At 42.0% G+C, this 18696-nt stretch overlaps 1 protein-coding gene across 2 annotated transcripts in view; it reads left to right on the top strand.

Annotated features, from left to right (window-relative positions):
- Positions 1-18696, top strand: part of LOC118841848 (liver carboxylesterase 1-like) — a 113298-nt gene that overhangs the window by 57042 nt on the left and 37560 nt on the right. Inside the window, exons 4-5 of one of the 2 annotated variants that reach the window (XM_036749513.1) lie at positions 4198-4331; positions 12273-12426. The exons of the other annotated variant lie outside the window; for it this stretch is intronic. Coding sequence (XP_036605408.1) covers positions 4198-4331; positions 12273-12426 — 288 coding nt within the window. The remainder of the gene's footprint in view (positions 1-4197; positions 4332-12272; positions 12427-18696) is intronic. 2 annotated transcript variants of the gene reach the window in all.

Below are 18696 nucleotides of genomic sequence, written 5' to 3'. Positions count from 1 at the left end.
ACTCCCAGAGCTTAGCACAATGCCTGAAATGTGGTAAGGGCTATGTAAATATTAGCTTTTATTGTTATTATTATAGTTAACACGTATATAGCACTTACTAAGTGGCAGGCACCACGCTAAGAACTTTATAATCATTATCTCATTTAAACCTCACAACAAATCCAGGAGGGAGGTGCTATCATTATCACCATTTTACAGAAGAGAAAACTAAGGTAAACAGATTAAGTGACTTGTCCAGGGTCTCACAGTTAGGAAGTGTTTGAGACCAAATTTGAACTGAGATCTTCCTGACTCCAGGCTTAGTGTTCTGTATAGTGAGTCACCTACCTGCCATCATCATCATCATCATCATCATCATCATCATTGCTTATTGCCAGCTAGAAGATGTGAAACTCTGACAATATCATAGAATCTCAGAGTTGACTGGTACCCCACGAAACATCAAGTCAAAAACGTGACCGAGGGGGCAGCTAGGTGGTGCAGAGAGTAAAGCATCAGCCCTGGAGTCAGGAAGAGCTGAGTTCAAATCTGACTTCAGACGTTTGACACGCTTACTAGCTGTGTGACCTTGGGCAAGTCACTTAACCCCAATTGCCCTGCCTTCACCCCTCCAAAAACAAAACAAAACAAAAACATGACTGAACAAGTATTTTTTCTACATCTCTAACATGTGGTCATCTAAGCTTTGCTTAAAGTCTTCCGTTGAGGAGGAACCCACCACCTCTTGAGACAGCCAAATCTCTTAGTAATTCTTCCCCAATATCATGAGTTGTGCTTTCTCTGACAAAACAGAAAAATTCCAACCTCTGTCATTGAATAAAGGATAAGGACTAGAATTATGATTGCTTTGGCATAGAGCAGTGATGTTAAACTCAGAAAATAGGACTAAAACATACATAAGGATCCGTATATTAACATTTTATTGTTGTTTAGTCATTTCATTCATGTAGGATTCTCCATGAACCTATTTGGGATTTTTTCAGCAAGGAGCGGTTTGCCATTTCCTTCTTCAATTCACTTTATAAATGAGGAAACTGAAGCAAACAGAGTTAAATTAAGTTTAGCCCAGGGACACACATTTAGTAAGTTTCTCAGGCCATAATATTACATTTTATTATATTTATAGTTATCTTGTTAAATATTTCCAATTGTATTTTAATCTGGTTCAGTCCAGCTGAAGTGTTCAACACCTCTGGTGTAGAGAATTTACAGGTAAAGTATCTTTCTTTACCTCTGTTGGTCATCATTTTCTCTTTGATTTAGCTTGCCTAGAGTCACACAACCAGAATATCAAAGGCAGGACCTGGACCCAGATCTTCCTAACTTGAAGGCCAGTTCTCTATCTATGCATTATGTTCCATCTATTCCACACGATGGGTTGTTGAATGCTTGAAGCCAGCTATTATACTCCCACCCTTATCCTAAGTCGTATATGCTCCATGGGACGTATTTTATTTCCTCCACCAATACTTCAGACCTGATCTCCTGGTTCTGTTTAAGGCTCCTGCATTAGATTAGCAACTCCTTCCTTCCCCCAGAACTGTCAATGACCCACATCAGTGAGAAAGAGGAAGAGTAGCGTGGATAATTTAAAAGAATTCTGATTGATTTTGGAAAGTATTCTGTAATTTTCTTAAAGATAATTTATCCTGGCCTCAGTTTCATCATCTGTAAATTTATGGACTTGAATTGGATGATCTCTAAGGTCCCTTGCAGGTCTAAATTTGTTCTCCTTCTTTAATTGTTTTTGATTTGTACAACTCCGAGAATAGAAATAGCATCACCTGGGCATATAGGGGTATATGGCTTCTCCTAGAAGCTGAAAAGAGTAGCTTGGAACCAGCCTTGAATCCAATTCTTAGTATGGAAGATAGTTGCCTGAATAGCCCTGAACCATGACATTTCTACCTCCCTGCTTCCTACTTAATTTGAATTGCTGGAAAACCCTTGACTTCTCATGTATGAGATACAGATCAAAATTGTTTTGCTTAAGATAATACCCAGCACATCAGTGTTCCATAAGGTCCAGCACATTGTTGGAGAGCTCTAATTGTTAGAAGCTTGCTCCTTATCTTGAGACCAAACTTGCCTCCTTTAAAGTTTTACTTTCTGGTTCTAGTTCTGTTCTTGAGGACTAATGAGCCTATGCCATTCTTTTATATACATGAAAATACTTAGAATATTCTGCCTGAGTCTTCTCCAAGCTAGATATCTTCTCTTCATTCAATTAACTCTTATAGGACCCTGTTTTGAGGCCTTTCTCCTCCATGGTCATCATCATATGGAGGTTCTCCAGCTTAATTACTAGAATTTCTGAGCTGGAAGTAACTCAGAGATCATCTAGCCAACTTATGCCACTCCTCTATAACACACCTGAAAAACTATAAAGAAACAGCTGCTTAAAGACCTCCAATGAGGAAAAATGAAAGATTAACTGAGGCAGCCCATTCATGTTTTTGGGAAATCAAATTGATAGGAAATTTTTTTCTGAGACCTAGAATCTGTTTCTCTGTAATTTCCAATCATTGTTTCTGGTTCTGTCCTCTGGGTACACACAGAACAAGTTTATTTTATTTTATTTTATTTTATTGGCATACAAGCCCTTCATATAATTGATAACAGCTGTCTAGTCTCACCTCCCCCAAGACTTCTCCAAGGTAAACATCACCATTTTCTCAGAGAAATTATTATTTCTCTCTCCCATTAGTAGACAATTGTTAAAATTGGGGAGAACTCAACTTTATTTCCCAGTCCTATTTCCTTGTCTAACCTCTCAAGCATTGGGCTGTTGAAAGATAGGATTAACGTTCTCTTCATTCTGGGTATTGCGACTCTACCTAATTAGTTCAGGCTTGGGTGGGAGGTACAGATTCTTTGTCTAGATTGCCCAAGGCTGGGCATGGTCTGGATATAGGGATAGTCTTTCTGGCCAAGAGTGACATGATGTCACTCTAAGCCCCTTATTGGAGTGAGCTCACTTCTCTGTAAAGTCCACCTTTCATTAATTGCTAACCAATCAGAGTTGATTGCCACCCTCAGGAGCACCCCTCTTCCAAAGGGGTAAGCCATGATCCGACTGCCATGATTGTCTCTGATCTGAGGGAGAGATGGCCAAATGGCCATCCTTTTATTAATAAACATTCTGGCATTATTTTAAAAATGTTTAAATTACCCAGAAATTACGTCTCTTGAACTTCTTAAACATCACATTTCTTTTTAACAAAGTTGAATGGAAAGAACAGGATTACTTTCTATTTTCCTTCATCACCAGTGGTTCTTGTTTCCAATAAATTAGGCCCATAGAGGTGAGGTCTGTATTATTTGTCTCTGTTTTTTGCTTTCCATAATCTTATACTAGAGCTCCCAGAGAACAAACTGCTTCAAGGGTATGGTACAATACTCCCTGGAGGTATTCCTTCCCTCCATCCCTGAGTATGCTGGAGCTTGCTCAGACTGGCTAGTAGGAGCCAATTATTCATTTTTATGCACATCAGAAATCCACAAATGCTACAAAGGAGCACTTGACTGCTTTGTTGATTATCTAGATCCAAGTGATGGAGAAAATGTTAATCAAACAAATTAAAGATAAGAGTATATTCTGTACATTTTTTTTATTCAAAGAAACATTTACCAGCACACATTTGCTTCCATCTATCCATCAGAGGACACTCAGAATCTGAATGTCTGAACTGATAAAAACACTGATCACTTAATACAACATTCTCATTTCTTTTTGGTATAAAATGAGACTTGTAAAGGGAAGGGAATTTGTCTAAGTTCTTACAATAAGTTAGTGGAAGTGCTAGGACTAGTATCCAAGTCTCCTAGTTCCTAGACCTATGCCATTCTATTAGACAGTACTGACTCCTTAGATATCACTGGAAGTGAGACAATGGAAATAATACCAGATTTTTAGGTAAGAGATTTAAGTTTAAATCTAAGCTATGACACTACCTTTGTGACTTCAAGTAAGTCATTTAACCTGTCAGAGCATCAGTTATATTATCTGTAAAATGAGGGGATTGGACAAAGTGCCTTTTCAATTCTAAGACTGTGAACTTTTGAGTACATCACCTGGCCTGAGTGATTTACATATTATTTCATATCTCTGAAAGTAGGGCTAGAATAACTGACTTCTTGAGAGCTTTCTCAGCTCTGGGCTCCTATAAACAATGTGATTCTTCCTTGCTTCTCCAGGTGATGGTGTGGATCCATGGAGGGGGTCTTTTGGTGGGTGCCGCATCAACCTATGATGGGCTGGCCCTCTCAGCTCTTGAGAACGTCATAGTGGTGGCCATTCAGTATCGCCTGGGAATCTTTGGATTCTTCAGGTAAGATCTTCCATTGAAGAACTCACCTTAAATAACACTGAACAGTATAAACCTGCCCTAGACACTATCCAAATCAGGAATGCTGTGATTCTCTCATGGCAACTACTCTGCAAAAACCCTTTGATGAGGTTTAGAGTTGTTACAGCTAGTTCAGGTTTGAAAGAATTCACTGAGACATTCTCTGCAGCCATTGGGAGCTTTATTGATGCAAAAGCAGCTGGCTAGCCCTGGAAGAAGAACTAGCAATTTATAGAGGAAATACGGGCTTGTTTTTGTAAGGACAGGATAAGAGAGACAGGGGGAAATTTATGACACAGGGTGAGAAAAACAAGGAATTTTCTAGTCCAGGATAAGGGTGGAGTTTTATGGTATTTCAAGATAAGGGGAAGAGGGGGGAGGAGCCAAGATGGCGGCTGGAAAGCAGTGACTAGCATGAGCTCCCCACCAAGTCCCTCCAAAAACCTATAAAAAATGGCTCTGAACAAATTCTAGAACTGAAGACCCCATAAAATAGCAAAGGGAAGCAGGGCTCCAGCCAAGGACAGCCAGGATGGTTACTGGGTGAGGTCTTTCGCGCAAGGAGCTGGGAGTGGAGCAGGGTGGAGCAGACCCTAGTGTGGGCCATGCGGACCAAACAGACCAGGAGCTGGGCGGAGTGTGCCCTAGCACCCCTAATCAGTGAGCTGCAGCAGTTAACAGACTTCTCAACCCACAAACACCAAAGACAACAGAGAGCGTTAGTGGGAAAAGATGTGGGAGTGGAAGGAGTTTGCAGTTTGGCCACCGGGGCAGCGGAAGTGGGGCAACTACAGAACCACAACTGCAGTTGCTTCAAGCCCCAGGCCCACCTGGTGGGAGGAATTAAGTGGCGGATCAGAGAAGGAGTGAAGAGTCTGCTGAAGATCTAAGTCCAGTCCGGGTTGGGGGTTCTTGGGGAAGGAGGAGCGCTGGTGTGGCAGAGCTGGCACATCCCTCCAAGCTTGGAACATGGTTCTCTTTACTCTACAAGCAGTCATATCGTGCTGAAAAACTCAAGGGTCAAGTTAGTTGGCTGGGAACATGGCCAGGCAGTGAAAACGCACCCAGATTCATTCTGAGAGTTTGGAATCTTTCTTTGGTGACAAACAAGACCAAAACATACATCTAGAAGAAGTCAACAAAGTCAAAGAGCTTACAACAAAAGTCTCCAAAAAAAAACATGAACTGGTCTCAGGACATGGAAGACCTCAAAAAGTATTTGGAAAAGCAAGTTAGAGAAGTAGAGGAAAAATTGGGAAGAAAAATGAGAATGACGCAAGAAAACCATGAAAGACAAGTCCATGACTTGCTAAAGGAGACACAAAAAATACTGAAAAATATACTGAAGAAAACAACTCCTTAAAAAACTGACTAACTCACAGGGCAAAAGAATTCCAAAAGGTCAATGAGGAGAAGAATGCCTTGAAAGGCAGAATTAGCCAAATGGAAAAGGAGGTTCAAAAGACCACTGAAGAAAATACTACCTTAAAAATTAGATTGGAGCAAGTGGAAGCTACTGACTTTATGAGAAATCAGGATATTATAAAACAGAACCAAAGGAATGAAAAGATGGAAGACCATGTGAAATATCTCATTGGATAAACCACTGACCTGGAAAATAGATCCAGGAGAGATAATTTAAAAATTATTGGAATACCTGAAAGCCATGATCAAAAAAAGAGCCTAGGGTCAGAGCCAAGATGGCGGCGGGTAAGCAGGGACTAGAGTGAGCTCTGTACCAAGTCCCTCCAAAAACCTGTAAAAAATGGTTCTGAACCAATTCTAGAACGGCAGAACCCACAGAACAGCCGAGGGAAGCAGAGCTCCAGCCCAGGACAACCTGGATGGTCTCTGAGTGAGGTCTATTCCACATGGAGCTGGGAGCTGGGAGCTGGGAGCTGGGAGCTGGGAACGGAGTGGAGTGGAGCCCAGCATGAGCGGCGTGCAACAACCAAACTTGGACCTGGAAAATAGATCCAGGAGAGATAATTTAAAAATTATTGGAATACCTGAAAGCCATGATCAAAAAAAGAGCCTAGATACCATCTTTCAAGAAATTATCAAGGAGAACTGCCCTGATATTCTAGAGCCACAGGGCAAAATAGAAATTGAAAGAATCCATCGATCGCCTCCTCAAACAGATCCCAAAAAGAAATCTCCTAGGAATATTGTTGCCAAATTCCAGAGCTCCCAGATCAAGGAGAAAATACTGCAAGCAGCCAGAAAGAAACAATTTGAGTATTGTGGAAACCCAATCAGAATACCCAAGATCTGGCAGCTTCTACATTAAGAGATCGAAGGGCTTGGAATGAGACATTCCGGAGGTCAATGGAGCTAGGATTAAAACCTAGAATCACTTACCCAGCAAAACTGAGTATCATGTTCCAAGGCAAAATATGAATTTTCAATAAAATAGAGGACTTTCAAGCTTTCTCAGTGAAAAGACCAGAACTGAATAGAAAATTTGACTTTCAAACACAAGAATTAAGAGAAGCATGAAAAGGTAATCAAGAAACAGAAATTGCAAGGCACTTACTAAAGTTGAACTGTTTTGTTTACATTCCTACATGGAAAGATGATGTGTATGATTCATGAGATCTCAGTATTAGGGTAGTTGAAGGGAATATGCATATATATATGTTTATGTATATATATAAGTGAATGTGTATGTATGTATATATCTATGTGTATATGTATGTATGTGTATCTATGTATATATATGTATATGTGTGTGTTTATATATATATATGTGTGTGTTTTTATATATATATATGTAAAAGAGAGAGAGCAGATACAGGATGAGTTGAAGATGAAGGGAAGATATCTAAAAGAAATAAAATGAAATTAAAGGATGAGAGAGCAACATACTGAGAGAGGGAGATAGGAAGAGATAGAATGGGGTGGATTATCTTGCATAAAGGTGGCAAGAGGAAGCAGTTCTGTGGGAGGAGGGGAGAGGGGAGGTGAGGGGGGAATGAGTGAACCTTGCTCTCATCAGATTTGGGCTGAGGAGGGAATACCATACATACTCAGTTGGGTATCTTACCCCACAGGAAAGAAGAGGGAGGAAGATAAAAAAAAATAAGGGGGGGATGATGGAGGGGAGGGCAGATGGGGGTGGAGGTAATCAAAAACAAACACTTTGGAAAGGGGACAGTGTCAAGGGAGAAAATTCAATAAAGCGGGATGGGTTGGGAAGGAGCAAAATGTAGTTAGCCTTTCACAACATTAGTATTGTGGAAGGGTTATACATAATGATACATGTGTGGCCTAGGTTGAATTGCTCGACTTCTTAGGGAGGGTGGGTGGGAAGGGAAGAGGGGAGAGAATTTAGAACTCAAAGTTTTAAAATCAGATGTTCAAAAACAAAAAAAAAATGTTTTTGCATGCAACTAAAATATAAGATACACAGGCAATGGGGTGTAGAAATTTATCTTGCCCTACAAGAAAGGAAGGGAAAAGGGGATGAGAGGGGAGGGAGGTGATAGAGGGGAGGGCTGACTGGGGAACAGGGCAACCAGAATATATGCCATCTTGGAGTGGGGGCCAGGGTAGAAATGGGGAGAAAATTTGTAATTCAAACTGTTGTGAAAATCAATGCTGAAAACCAAATATGTTAAATAAATAAATTTAAATTAAAAAAAAAAGAGCCAAGATATCATATTTCAAGAAATTGTCAAGGAGAACTGCCCTGATATTCTAGAGCCACAGGGCAAAATAGAAATTGAAAGAATCCACCAGTCGCCTCCTCAAATAGATCCCAAAAAGAAATCTCTTAGCAATATTGTCGGCAAATTTCAGAGTTCCCAGATCAAGGAGAAAATACTGGAAGCAGCCAGCAAGAAACAACTTGAGTATTGTGGAAACACAATTAGAATAACCCAAGATCTAACAGCTTCTACATTAAGAGACTGAAGGGCTTGGAATATGATATTCCGGAGGCCAACAGAGCTAGGTTTAAAACCAAGAATCACCTACTCAGCAAAACTGAGTATCACACTCCAAGGCAAAATATGAATTTTGAATAAAATAGAGGACTATCAAGCTTTCTCAGTGAAAAGACCAGAGCTGAATGGAAAATTTGACTTTCAAACACAAGAATCAAGAGAAGCATGAAAAGGTAATCAAGAAAAAGAACAAGAAAAAGAAATTGCAAGGGACTTACTAAAGTTGAAGTGTTTATTTGCATTCCTACATGGAAAGATGATGTGTATGATTCATGAGACCTCAGTATTAAGGTAGGTGAGGGGAATATGCATATATATACATATATATACATATATGTATATATATATACATGTTTATGTATATATATGTACATGTGAGTATGTATGTATATATGTACGTGTGTGTATGTTATTATATATACATATATATATGTGTGTGTGTGTGTGTGTGTGTGTTGAGAGAGAGAGAGAGGGCACAGGGTGAGTTGAAGATGAAGGGAAGATATCTAAAAGAAATAAAATCAAATTAAGGGACGAGAGAGGAATATATTGAGAGAGGGAGATAGGGACAGATAGAATGGGGTAAATTATCTCGCATAAATTGGCAAGAAAAGCAGTTCTGTATGAAGAGAAGATAAGGCAGGTGAGGGGGGAATGAGTGTATCTTGCTCTCATCAGATTTGACCTGAAGAGGGAATGCCATACCTACTCAATTGGGTATCTTACCCCACAGGAAAAAAGGAGGAAGAAGATAAAATAAGCAGGTATGATAGAAGGGAGGGCAGATGGAGGTGGAGGCAACCAAAAACAAACACTTTTGAAAGGGTACAGGGTTAAGGGAGAAAATTCAATAAAGGGAGATAGGTTAGGAAGGAGCAAAATATAGTTAGTCTTTTACAACATGAGTGTTGTGGAAGGGTTATACATAATGATGCGCATGTCGCCTATGTTGAATTGCTTGACTTCTTAGAGCGGGTGGGTGGAAAGGGAAGAGGGGAGAGAATTTGGAACTCAAAGTTTTAAAAACAGTTGTTCAAAAACAAAAAAAAAATTTGCATGCAATTAGAAAATAAGATACACAGTTAATGGGGCATAGAAAATTATCTTGCCCTATAAGAAAGGAACGGAAAAGGGAATGGGAGAGGAGTGGAATGACAGAAGGGAGGGCTGGCTGGGGAACAGGTCAACCAGAATATACGCCATGTTACAGTGGGTGGGAGGGTAGAAATAGAGAGAAAATTCATAATTCAAACTCTTGTGAAAATCAGTGCTGAAAACTAAATATGTTAAATAAAAAAAAGATAAGGAGAAGAGAATTTACAACTCCTTCAGGTTAGAGAATGAACTAGGGGCTTCACAAAGTCAACTCTTAATATTATTTTTAACTTTTAGGGTACTGTTTGTATCCACATCACTTTGACACATGAATATGGGCAACTCATCCTGGTAGAGACCATTTCTATGTGTCCATGTGCTTTTTGGGAACTTGGCCTACACATGGATCCTGTTTGACTTCTTCTCTAATTTAGTGTTCTTAAGGTCATGGACTGTGTCATAACAGCTATCGTATTATCAGCATCCAACAACTATTGCCAGGGTCACTGTTATCTCAGAAATTAAGTAGTGAAGAACGAACATTGAATTTGGAGAGGATCTGAGTTCAAATTCTCCCTCAGTCATTTATTCCCTCAGCAAGTCATTTAACTCCTCTAAGCTCATTTACCTCATGTAAAATGAGGTAGTTGGATTAAATGGCCTCTAAGGTCCTTGAGCCCTAAATTTATAATCTTATCATCCTAAAATTGGTGAGATGTAGTATGGAGTACCAGTTACTATCATTGAATTAAGGGTTTTGCATTGAATACCTGCTATTCATTAATTGATCAATTAATAAATATTTATTAGGGCAATGCTAAGTCCTGAGGACACAAAGACAAAATAAAACAGCCTCTGCCCCAGAGGAGGAGACATTCTATTGTGGGAGAGAACATATGTATATACAGAATAAATACAAAATAAGCAAAAGGTACTTTTGGGGGAGGACATTGGAGTGTAGTAGGTGCTTAATAAATGTTTATCTCTTCCTGAAGTATTTGCTTAACAAATCATTGTTTTTACTTGAATGCTAGTGTAATATAAATTCTGGAAGGTCCTATCAAGCTGTTGTTTAGCTAAATTCAGAGAGGATAATCACTATTGTTGGATATCAAGTGAAGATTCAAGTTAAGATTAAAGTGTGGAGGAGTTGTAATCTGTTAGTAGAAATCATAGCTCTTTTGACATTTGTAGTTCAGTCACTTCAGTCATGTTTGACTCTTTGTGACCCCATTTGGGGTTTTCTTGGCAAAGGTATTAGATAGAGTGTTTTGCCTTTTCCTTCTCCAGCTCATTTTACAGATTAGGAAACTGAGGCAAACAGGGTTAAATGATTTGCTCCGGGTCACACAGCTAGTAAGTGTCTGAGAGTGGATTTGAACTCAGGAAGAGTCTTCCTGACTCCAAGCCAGACCCTCTATCCACTGTGCGACCTAGCTGCCCTTTTGACACATTGAATTCTAACCAGATACAAGATTCATATCTAGCTCTGTGCTAGGCCCTGAAGCAGCTATAACAATGTTGGGCATATCCATATCACCACTTACCTAGGAAAATGAGGTGCGCTTGAAAAATTAACAGTACAAGGAAATTTGTGGTAAGTGGGGTCATATCCCTGACAAGGACCTTAAAAGTCATCTACTACAACCCTCTCATTTTCTGGAAAAGGAAACTGAGGCCCAGAGAAGTTAAGCAGCTTGCCCAAAGCTATTAAATATAGGTTATTAAATGAACTAGCACCTTCTGACTCCACATCCAGTGCTCCAGAGATATAGCTGTTCAAATGAGAGAGAAATCACTGGATTGGAGTAGTAAAGAGAGGTTTCCTGGAGAATTTGGAACATGAGCAGAAAGGTCAGAAGAAGGCATTTTGGGCAGGGAAAAAAAGGGCAGAAAAAGGCATGTTCTGAGCCGGTAGGAGTCATTTCACTTGAGCAAAAACCACTGTGTGTGTGGAGGGCAACAGTGGTATTTAAGAGAATGCTCTAACTTTGAGTGTAGTTATGCAAAGAGAACACTAGCTTTCACCCCAAGGGAGCTGGGGGAATAGTGGTCTTAGGAGAAGAGCACCATGAAGAGAGAAGACTTGAGATGCTGAGGCATGCTTATGGTGCTCCCCAAAAGGAGGACAAGTTATTCTCTTATTGCTCCTCATACCCACCCCTCATACATACCCTCCCTGGAAAAGAAAAAAGATGCTCCCTGCCCTAGGTGTTGGCTAAGTAAGGCAAAGCGTCATGTTCCTCATGCAAGTTATGAATCTGTGCATCAGCATGGTATTGTGAGAGACTACAAAGAGATGAGCACCAAAGAAGTAGAGATTTCGTCTTCACTCTTTTAGGGGATTCAGTTAACAATCTTGATAGAGCCCTTAGAGGGCAATGTGGGTAGGAAGTTAACTGGAAATCAAGCACATATTCCCTGTGCTCAACAAATTTACATATAATGAAGGGAATAGAAGGGGAGAAAAGGAGGGAGGAAACATTTATTAATCATCTACTAAGGGCCAGGCACTGTACTAAGCGCTTTTTACAAGTATTATCTCATTTTATTTTTATCTTGCCTATAAGGTAAATGTTATTATCTCCTTCTTTTTACAATTAAGTAAACTGAGGTAGACAAAGGCTAAGTAACTTGCCAAAGGTCTCACAGCTAATAAGGGAACAGGACCTATACATATGATAGATATGTTAAAAAAAAGTGGGGAAATGACCTGGATTCACTAGAAGGGGAATCTCAGCATTACTCACTATTTCTGATATCACAAGTTTGTCCTATCTGGAGGGTTATTGGCCCTTCTCTGGATTTGTGGCTGTTTCTCTGAAATCCTTTCTCTGTCTTTTCAATTCATTATATACCCCTTGCCTCCTCTCCCTTGCAGCACTGGAGATGAACATGCCTGGGGAAACTGGGGTTACTTAGACCAAGTGGCTGCACTCCAATGGGTCCAGAAGAACATCGCCAATTTTGGAGGCGATCCAGGCTCAGTCACGATCTTTGGGGAGTCAGCAGGAGGTGTCAGTGTTTCAGCATTGGTGAGCTTTCAAGAGTACTATGCCATGGTTAGGGATGATTTGGTCAGGGAGTGAGGTCTTTCCTATCCCTTCTCTCCTATTTTTCTCTTAACTACCTGTTTTCCCTTTTCTCATTTATTCAACAAACACTTATTATGTGACTACTGCATATATAGCACTGAGGTAATGGGAAAAATGTAAAATTTATTTAATTTATGGATGCTACCCTTGAATAGAGGAGAAAGACCCAAACATAGATGCCTACAATATAGAATATTGCATTTAAGTGTTTTGAAAAGGTTCTGAATAAAGAGTTCAATGAGGTACAAGGGGAGGGGAAGGCTATTGACTGAATTGAGAGATTAAAAAGGCTTCATGGTCAAGGTAGCATTTGAAAAGTTGGGGGCGGGGCATATAAAAAAGCTTTTTTTCTCCTCTATTTTCTTTGTTGTTATTATTGTTGCTTCTTGTTTTCTCTTTCATCTCTTTTATCTCCTTTCTGCCTCTTGGCTCTTTCTCTTCTTTCCTTTCTCTTTCCATTTTTCTCTCCCTCTCTAAATTGAGCCTGGCAATGGAGGTGGTCCCTTGTACATTAGTTCCTATATTTCTTCCTATGTTTCTTTGAATAGTTAATTTTTGCAATTTCTTACTACATAGCAATATTCTATTACATCCATATACCATAGTTTGTCTTTTTTTTTGTTTGTTTTCCTTTTTCCACCAGTCAGCTGGCATTTTGTTCCTGACTTTTTGCCACCACAAAGTAATGCTATGAATTTTTTTTGGTACATTCTAGGCTTTTCTTTCTGTCTTTGATTTCCCTTAGGGTTATATGACCACTAAAGAAAAGTCTGGGTCAAAGGATATAGATAGCTTTCTTACATAATTCAAAACTGATATCAGGAATGTCTTGACCTTTTCACTTCTTTAGCAACAGTGTATTAGTATTAGTATAGTATTTCCCATATCTATATTTCCAATATTGATGCCATTTTTTAAAATCTTTTCCAGTCTTTATGATTTGAGGTCTGCTCACTGTTGTAATTTTATATTTCTCTTGTTATTATCATGCCCAAAAAAAGCAATCGACACCCGGGTATAAATTTGGATGTGGATTTATTGAAGCGCGCAACTGCTCGGAGTAATTACTCAAATTGAACAGCAGCAAGTAGGGGTGGGGATAGAGCATTTAAAGGGAAAGAACACAATTAGATTTCCATGGAGATGGGGACACAAACAGTGGGACAAGCTGAGGCAGGATTATTTCTGTGGAGAACGGAACACAAACAATGGGGTCCATGGAGATGGGAGTACAAACAGTGGGGTCCATGGAGACGGGAGTACAAACAGTAGGGTGAGTGGGGGCAAGAAGGAGAAACTGGAGGGGGGCAGGGCATAACATTCCCCACTTTTTTTTTCAAAGTGTGTCAATTCTTTGACATATTCTCAGGGGATTTGTCACAAGAATCAGGGGGAATGGGATTTGCAAAATGGTAATGGAGATCCCTGATCAATAGCAGTTTAACAGAGTTTATGCGGGACTTGACAAATTGCGGAAAATGATTAATGAGGCAGGGGCCCACAACCAGAGTTACAATGAAGAGGAGGAGGGGGCCAGCCAGGGTAGTCACCAGGGTAATGAGCCAAGGGGATGTACGGAACAGGGACTGATACCAGTTCTCAGAGTTTTCCAGCTTTTTTTGTCTATTGGCAATATTTTGGCGTACCAAAGTCAGGCTTTCCCGCACCACCCCAGAGTTGTTAACATGGAAACAACAGGCCTCTCTCAGAGCCACGCATAGGTCACCCTGCTTGAGAAAAAGAAGGTCAAGGCCTCTGCGGTTCTGGAGGGCCACCTCCGCCAATGAGTCCACTTGTTTTTCTAGGACTGAGATGGACTGCTCAATGTGGGAGAAGTCAGTGTTTACCTGTGCACTTAAGGCCTTATACTTGAGATCCCCTTTGACTAGGGCTGCCGTTCCGGTGGCAGCAGAGCCCACAAGCCCCTGGCCCACTAAGATGGGGATGAGGAGTGGTATTGCTCGCCTTTGACGGTAACTCAGTTGCCCTTCGGGGGAAAATAGTGCCAGGCTTCCTCACCTGGGAGGAGAGAAACCTAGGGAATTATGGCCACTAAGATGCACAGGGGGCCCTCCGGGTGTTGTTGGTGTCTGAGGAACACAGTAGCAGAGACACACTGGGTAAAGCCATTGTCACACGCCTGCCAGGCTCCTGGATGGACCAAGAAGTAGTCTGAGATGGAGGCCTGAATCTCCTGAGTTTGTTTGCAAATGGAGCCGTACTGAGAACTAGATAAAGTGGTGTTAGATGATGTAAGGCAAAGGCCTGTTCCCTGCACGTCCTCAAGGGTGAGCTGTGATTGGTTCTACTTGCAGTTCTCTGTGTTGGAGGTAGGGGTGATGAAGGCATTTGGTGCTACCACTACATAGTAAGGAGGCTGGGGCTTAACACAGGTCCAACAATTTTTGCCCAGTATGTGGTTAGAGTTGTTAAGTGTCTTATGAACAGCTGATAAAAGGGCAAGCCAGGAAACCTGATATGTGTGGGGTTCCTGAGTAATAGGTGTTGGGGCAGGGATGGCTAGGTTCCTTCATGGGGCAGGCATGGCCAGGTCTCCTATTGGGCCAATGGGATGGGGACCTGGTAAAGGCTTCTTGGTTACAGTCAGCGTCACTGTCTCTCCCACATGTGGCAACCCCATGGTCACCCAAGGGATAATAATGAGTCCCAGTACCCGAGAGACTGGGCCTCTCTAGGCAGGGTCAGAAGGATTTAGGACAATAAGATCTAATTTCAGGTGCCAGGGGTTGGACTTGATTGTACAGATATGGAGTAACGTGTCCAAGCATTGGTCCGAGCCCTTAATGCTGCCTGGTGGAACACACAGGGAGTCACTAAGGTCAGCTAAGGGGAGGTTGTAGGCCATGATACAAGGGCAGGCACATGTGGTTGGGCATCCTGAAGTAGAGCAGAGCAGGTACCCTGCGTCTACTGGTGGGCTCTCAAAAAGGGTATTGAGGGGGAGATGTATGTCTTCATGACTTTGGAAAGTCCAGAATTGTTTGTTCCCTATAGTGATTACCCAAGTAGAGCTTAGCTTGGGGGCAGGGGATTGTGAGGGACCATGGAAGGGGTTAATAGGAAGATTAAGAAGGGGGTCAGAACAGTCTTAGCTTTAGGGAGTTCTCGAGGGGCTCTGCCTTCCATTGTGAGGATGTAGCTGCTTTCACATGGCTGTGGTGGAGCCAGACAGGAATGGAGTTAACCTTGATTGCAGATGGGGTGGTCAGGATGACAGTGTAAGGGCCCTTCCACTTAGGCTTGAGACCAGAGGCTGTATGTTTCCAGATTAGGACAGAGTCCCCAGGCTGGAAGTGGTGGAGCTGGTCAGAAGTTGGAGTAGGCGGGGCTTCCCGGACAGATTTATGAAGCTGAGACTGGACATGTTGAAGACCCTGTAGGAACTTAATGAGGGAAGTGTCAATAGGAGGGGGCCACCCAAAAAGAATTTCAGAGGGGGTTCAAACCTAGTTTATTAGGGGTGCATCAGCTGCAGAGCAGGGCCAGGGGGAGCAGAGTGACCCAGTTCTCCTGAAACTCTTTAAGGGTGCGGTTTGCCCATTCAACCTGACCGGAGCTCTGGGGTTGTGGGCACACCCTAAGTAATTTGGCAACAAAACTAGGGCCATTATCTGAGCCAATGCTAGGGCAAAGGCCAAAACAGGGGATCAATTCATTCAAGAGTTTCTTTACAACCATCGGGCCTGTCTCTTCAGCAAAGACCAAGAGACATTTAAAACCTGCTGCTGGTGGTTTGACTTCAGCAAAATCACTTTCCAATGTTCCCCTGGTTGCGCCCCCCACAGCCTTACCCCGAGTGGAGCTCTCTCTGTCTGTTTGGCATTCACTTGGGCGCAGGACCGCATCTGGTGACTGTGCTGGTAAGGATGTTGTCTAAGTGGGGAATGTAATATCTGTCCCTGAGTAGCTCCCCCCACAGGGGTGTGATCTGATAGAGTCTTCCCTCCCAATCCCTCCCCAAGACCTCAGGAACAAAAGTTTGGCCATCTCCCAAAACCCACCACTCCTTCTTCCCTCCCCCCCTTTATTTTTTATTGGCCGGGAAGGAATCATCCAAGGGTGAATAGGAGGGAGGAGGGGTGCAGAGGGGAGGGGGTCTTAAACAAGAAGAAGTGGGGCAGCTTCCAAGTGGGGTGCTGCCCAGGCAGCAGCATCAGCTGGGTGGTTGCCAATTGCTTCAGGGGAATTGCCGAGTTGATGGCCTGGGCAGTGGACAAGAGAAACTTGAGAGGGGAGCCAAATAGAGTCTAGGAGGGTGAGGATCTCCCCCCTGCCTCCGACTGTCCTATTGGAAGATGGGAGGGGGCCCTGTTCTTTGTAAATAGACAGAAAAATCGTCGGAGTCAGGAAGGAGTGTGGCAGGGTTAAGGGCTGATTTGCCACAAAAAGATGAAAGGGCTTGGTAATGTCAGGGAGAGCACATGCAGGGGCAGAGGTGAGGGTCCTTTTTAGGGAGTCAAAGGAATTTTTGTTCCACAGGGGTCCAGACTAGAGGGCCAGACCCAGCAGTAGCAGAGTAAAGAGGTTTAGCAAGGTCAGGAAACCCAAGGATCCAGCAGTTCACAGACCTGCTTCTTGGTAGTAGGAACAGGAATGTTTAGGATGGCCTGGATATGAGATTAAGAGAGAGAGAGAGAGAGAGAGAGAGAGAGAGAGAGAGAGAGAGAGAGAGATTTCTTCCCTCGAGGCAATACCCAAGGTAGCAAACAGAGGTGCAACAGATCTGCACAGTAGCCAAGGGAATTTAAAAGAGACAGGAGAGAGTGAGTAGCTTGAAAGCAACCATCCTCAGTGGATGTAGCTAACAAGAGATCATTAAAATACTGAATGAGGGAAAAAGAAGGGTTAGATTCCCGGAAAGGCAAGAGATTCTGGCGGAGGGCTTCATCAAAGAAGGTGGGAGAATTTTTGAAACCCTGAGGCAACCTTATCTGGGCCAGCTGGCCAGAAAAGCCCGAAGAAGGGTAGACTCAGGTAAAAGCGAAAAGCAGCTGGCTTGCAGGAGCCAAAGGAATGGAGAAGAAAGCATCCTTAGGGTCCAAGACAGTGTGCACAGTGTGGGTGGGTGACAAGAGGCTGAGGAGGGTGTAAGGATGGCTTATTGACCTCCCAAGATCTTGCACTGGCCGAAAGTCAGAAGTGCCAGGCTTTCTAACAAGAAGCTGATGGGTGTTCCAGGGGGACCAGTACGGGAAAAGGGTGCCAGCCTCCTTGATATGGGAAATATGGAGAGCTGCTGAGGAAAGAGAACAAATCTGTCTGGAGGGTATAAGAGCAGTTCTTGGGTCCTGGGGGAGGGTCACTGGAGAAGAGAAAAGTGGAGAGCTATGCCCCTGTGGGCTTCAGAAGACATGCGATACTGATGAATAGAAACCAGAGAGGCTGTGACTAGGAGCCAGGAGGGTCAGATTCAGCCCAAACCCCAGGGACCAGGGAAAAAGGCCATCCAGATTGGGGCTGGCAGAAGCTGACTCAGTTGGCTGATGAAGGAGGAACTCAGCACAAGAAGGGCCAGTGAGGGAGGGGAGGTCGGGGCTAGGTCCAGGGAGGCTGACTCACCATGGTCTTTGAGTATCACAATTTGACAACAATAGCAGTTTCTGACAAATACCTTTTCTTTTTAAAGCTTTTACCTGGACCTCACAATCAAATTTTAATTTTTAAAAGAGTATCCTAAAAGCCAATTATTAAAAATTAGTCCTACTGACTTTAAAAGTCATGTTCAGAGATCAGCTATTTTCTGATTCCACTGTTCTCTTTCTTTCAGTAAAATCTTCCACTTCCAGGCTTTTTCCAACTTATTGTCCAAATAGGGCTACCAGTACTGCTGCTACAAAACCTGGAAGTTTATAACTTCTTAAATTAAACTTCTTTAAAAAACATGGTCATATGAAATGACTTAGCAGTTTCCTAATCCATTCATTATTTTAAGAGTACAATTTGTCAATCTAACAACACTTAGTGAAATTGTTTCTCTAACAACACAGATGAACCTAACAGTCGTTAACCAAGCAATATGAACTTCAGTTGTTACCAAGCAATAAAATAAAATTTTAGAAATACAACAATACCATAAACAGATGTCGTGTATTTAAACCTTTAAAATCATAATTAATTAATTACTAATCTGGCTGCATGTATTTTCATCTTCATCTTATCACCATTTACATAAACTTCACATCTGAGAAA

This window comes from Trichosurus vulpecula, chromosome 3 (genome assembly GCF_011100635.1).
Source record: "Trichosurus vulpecula isolate mTriVul1 chromosome 3, mTriVul1.pri, whole genome shotgun sequence".
NCBI classification, from domain to species: Eukaryota; Metazoa; Chordata; class Mammalia; order Diprotodontia; family Phalangeridae; genus Trichosurus; species Trichosurus vulpecula.
This window is presented reverse-complemented; position numbering and strand designations above follow the sequence as displayed.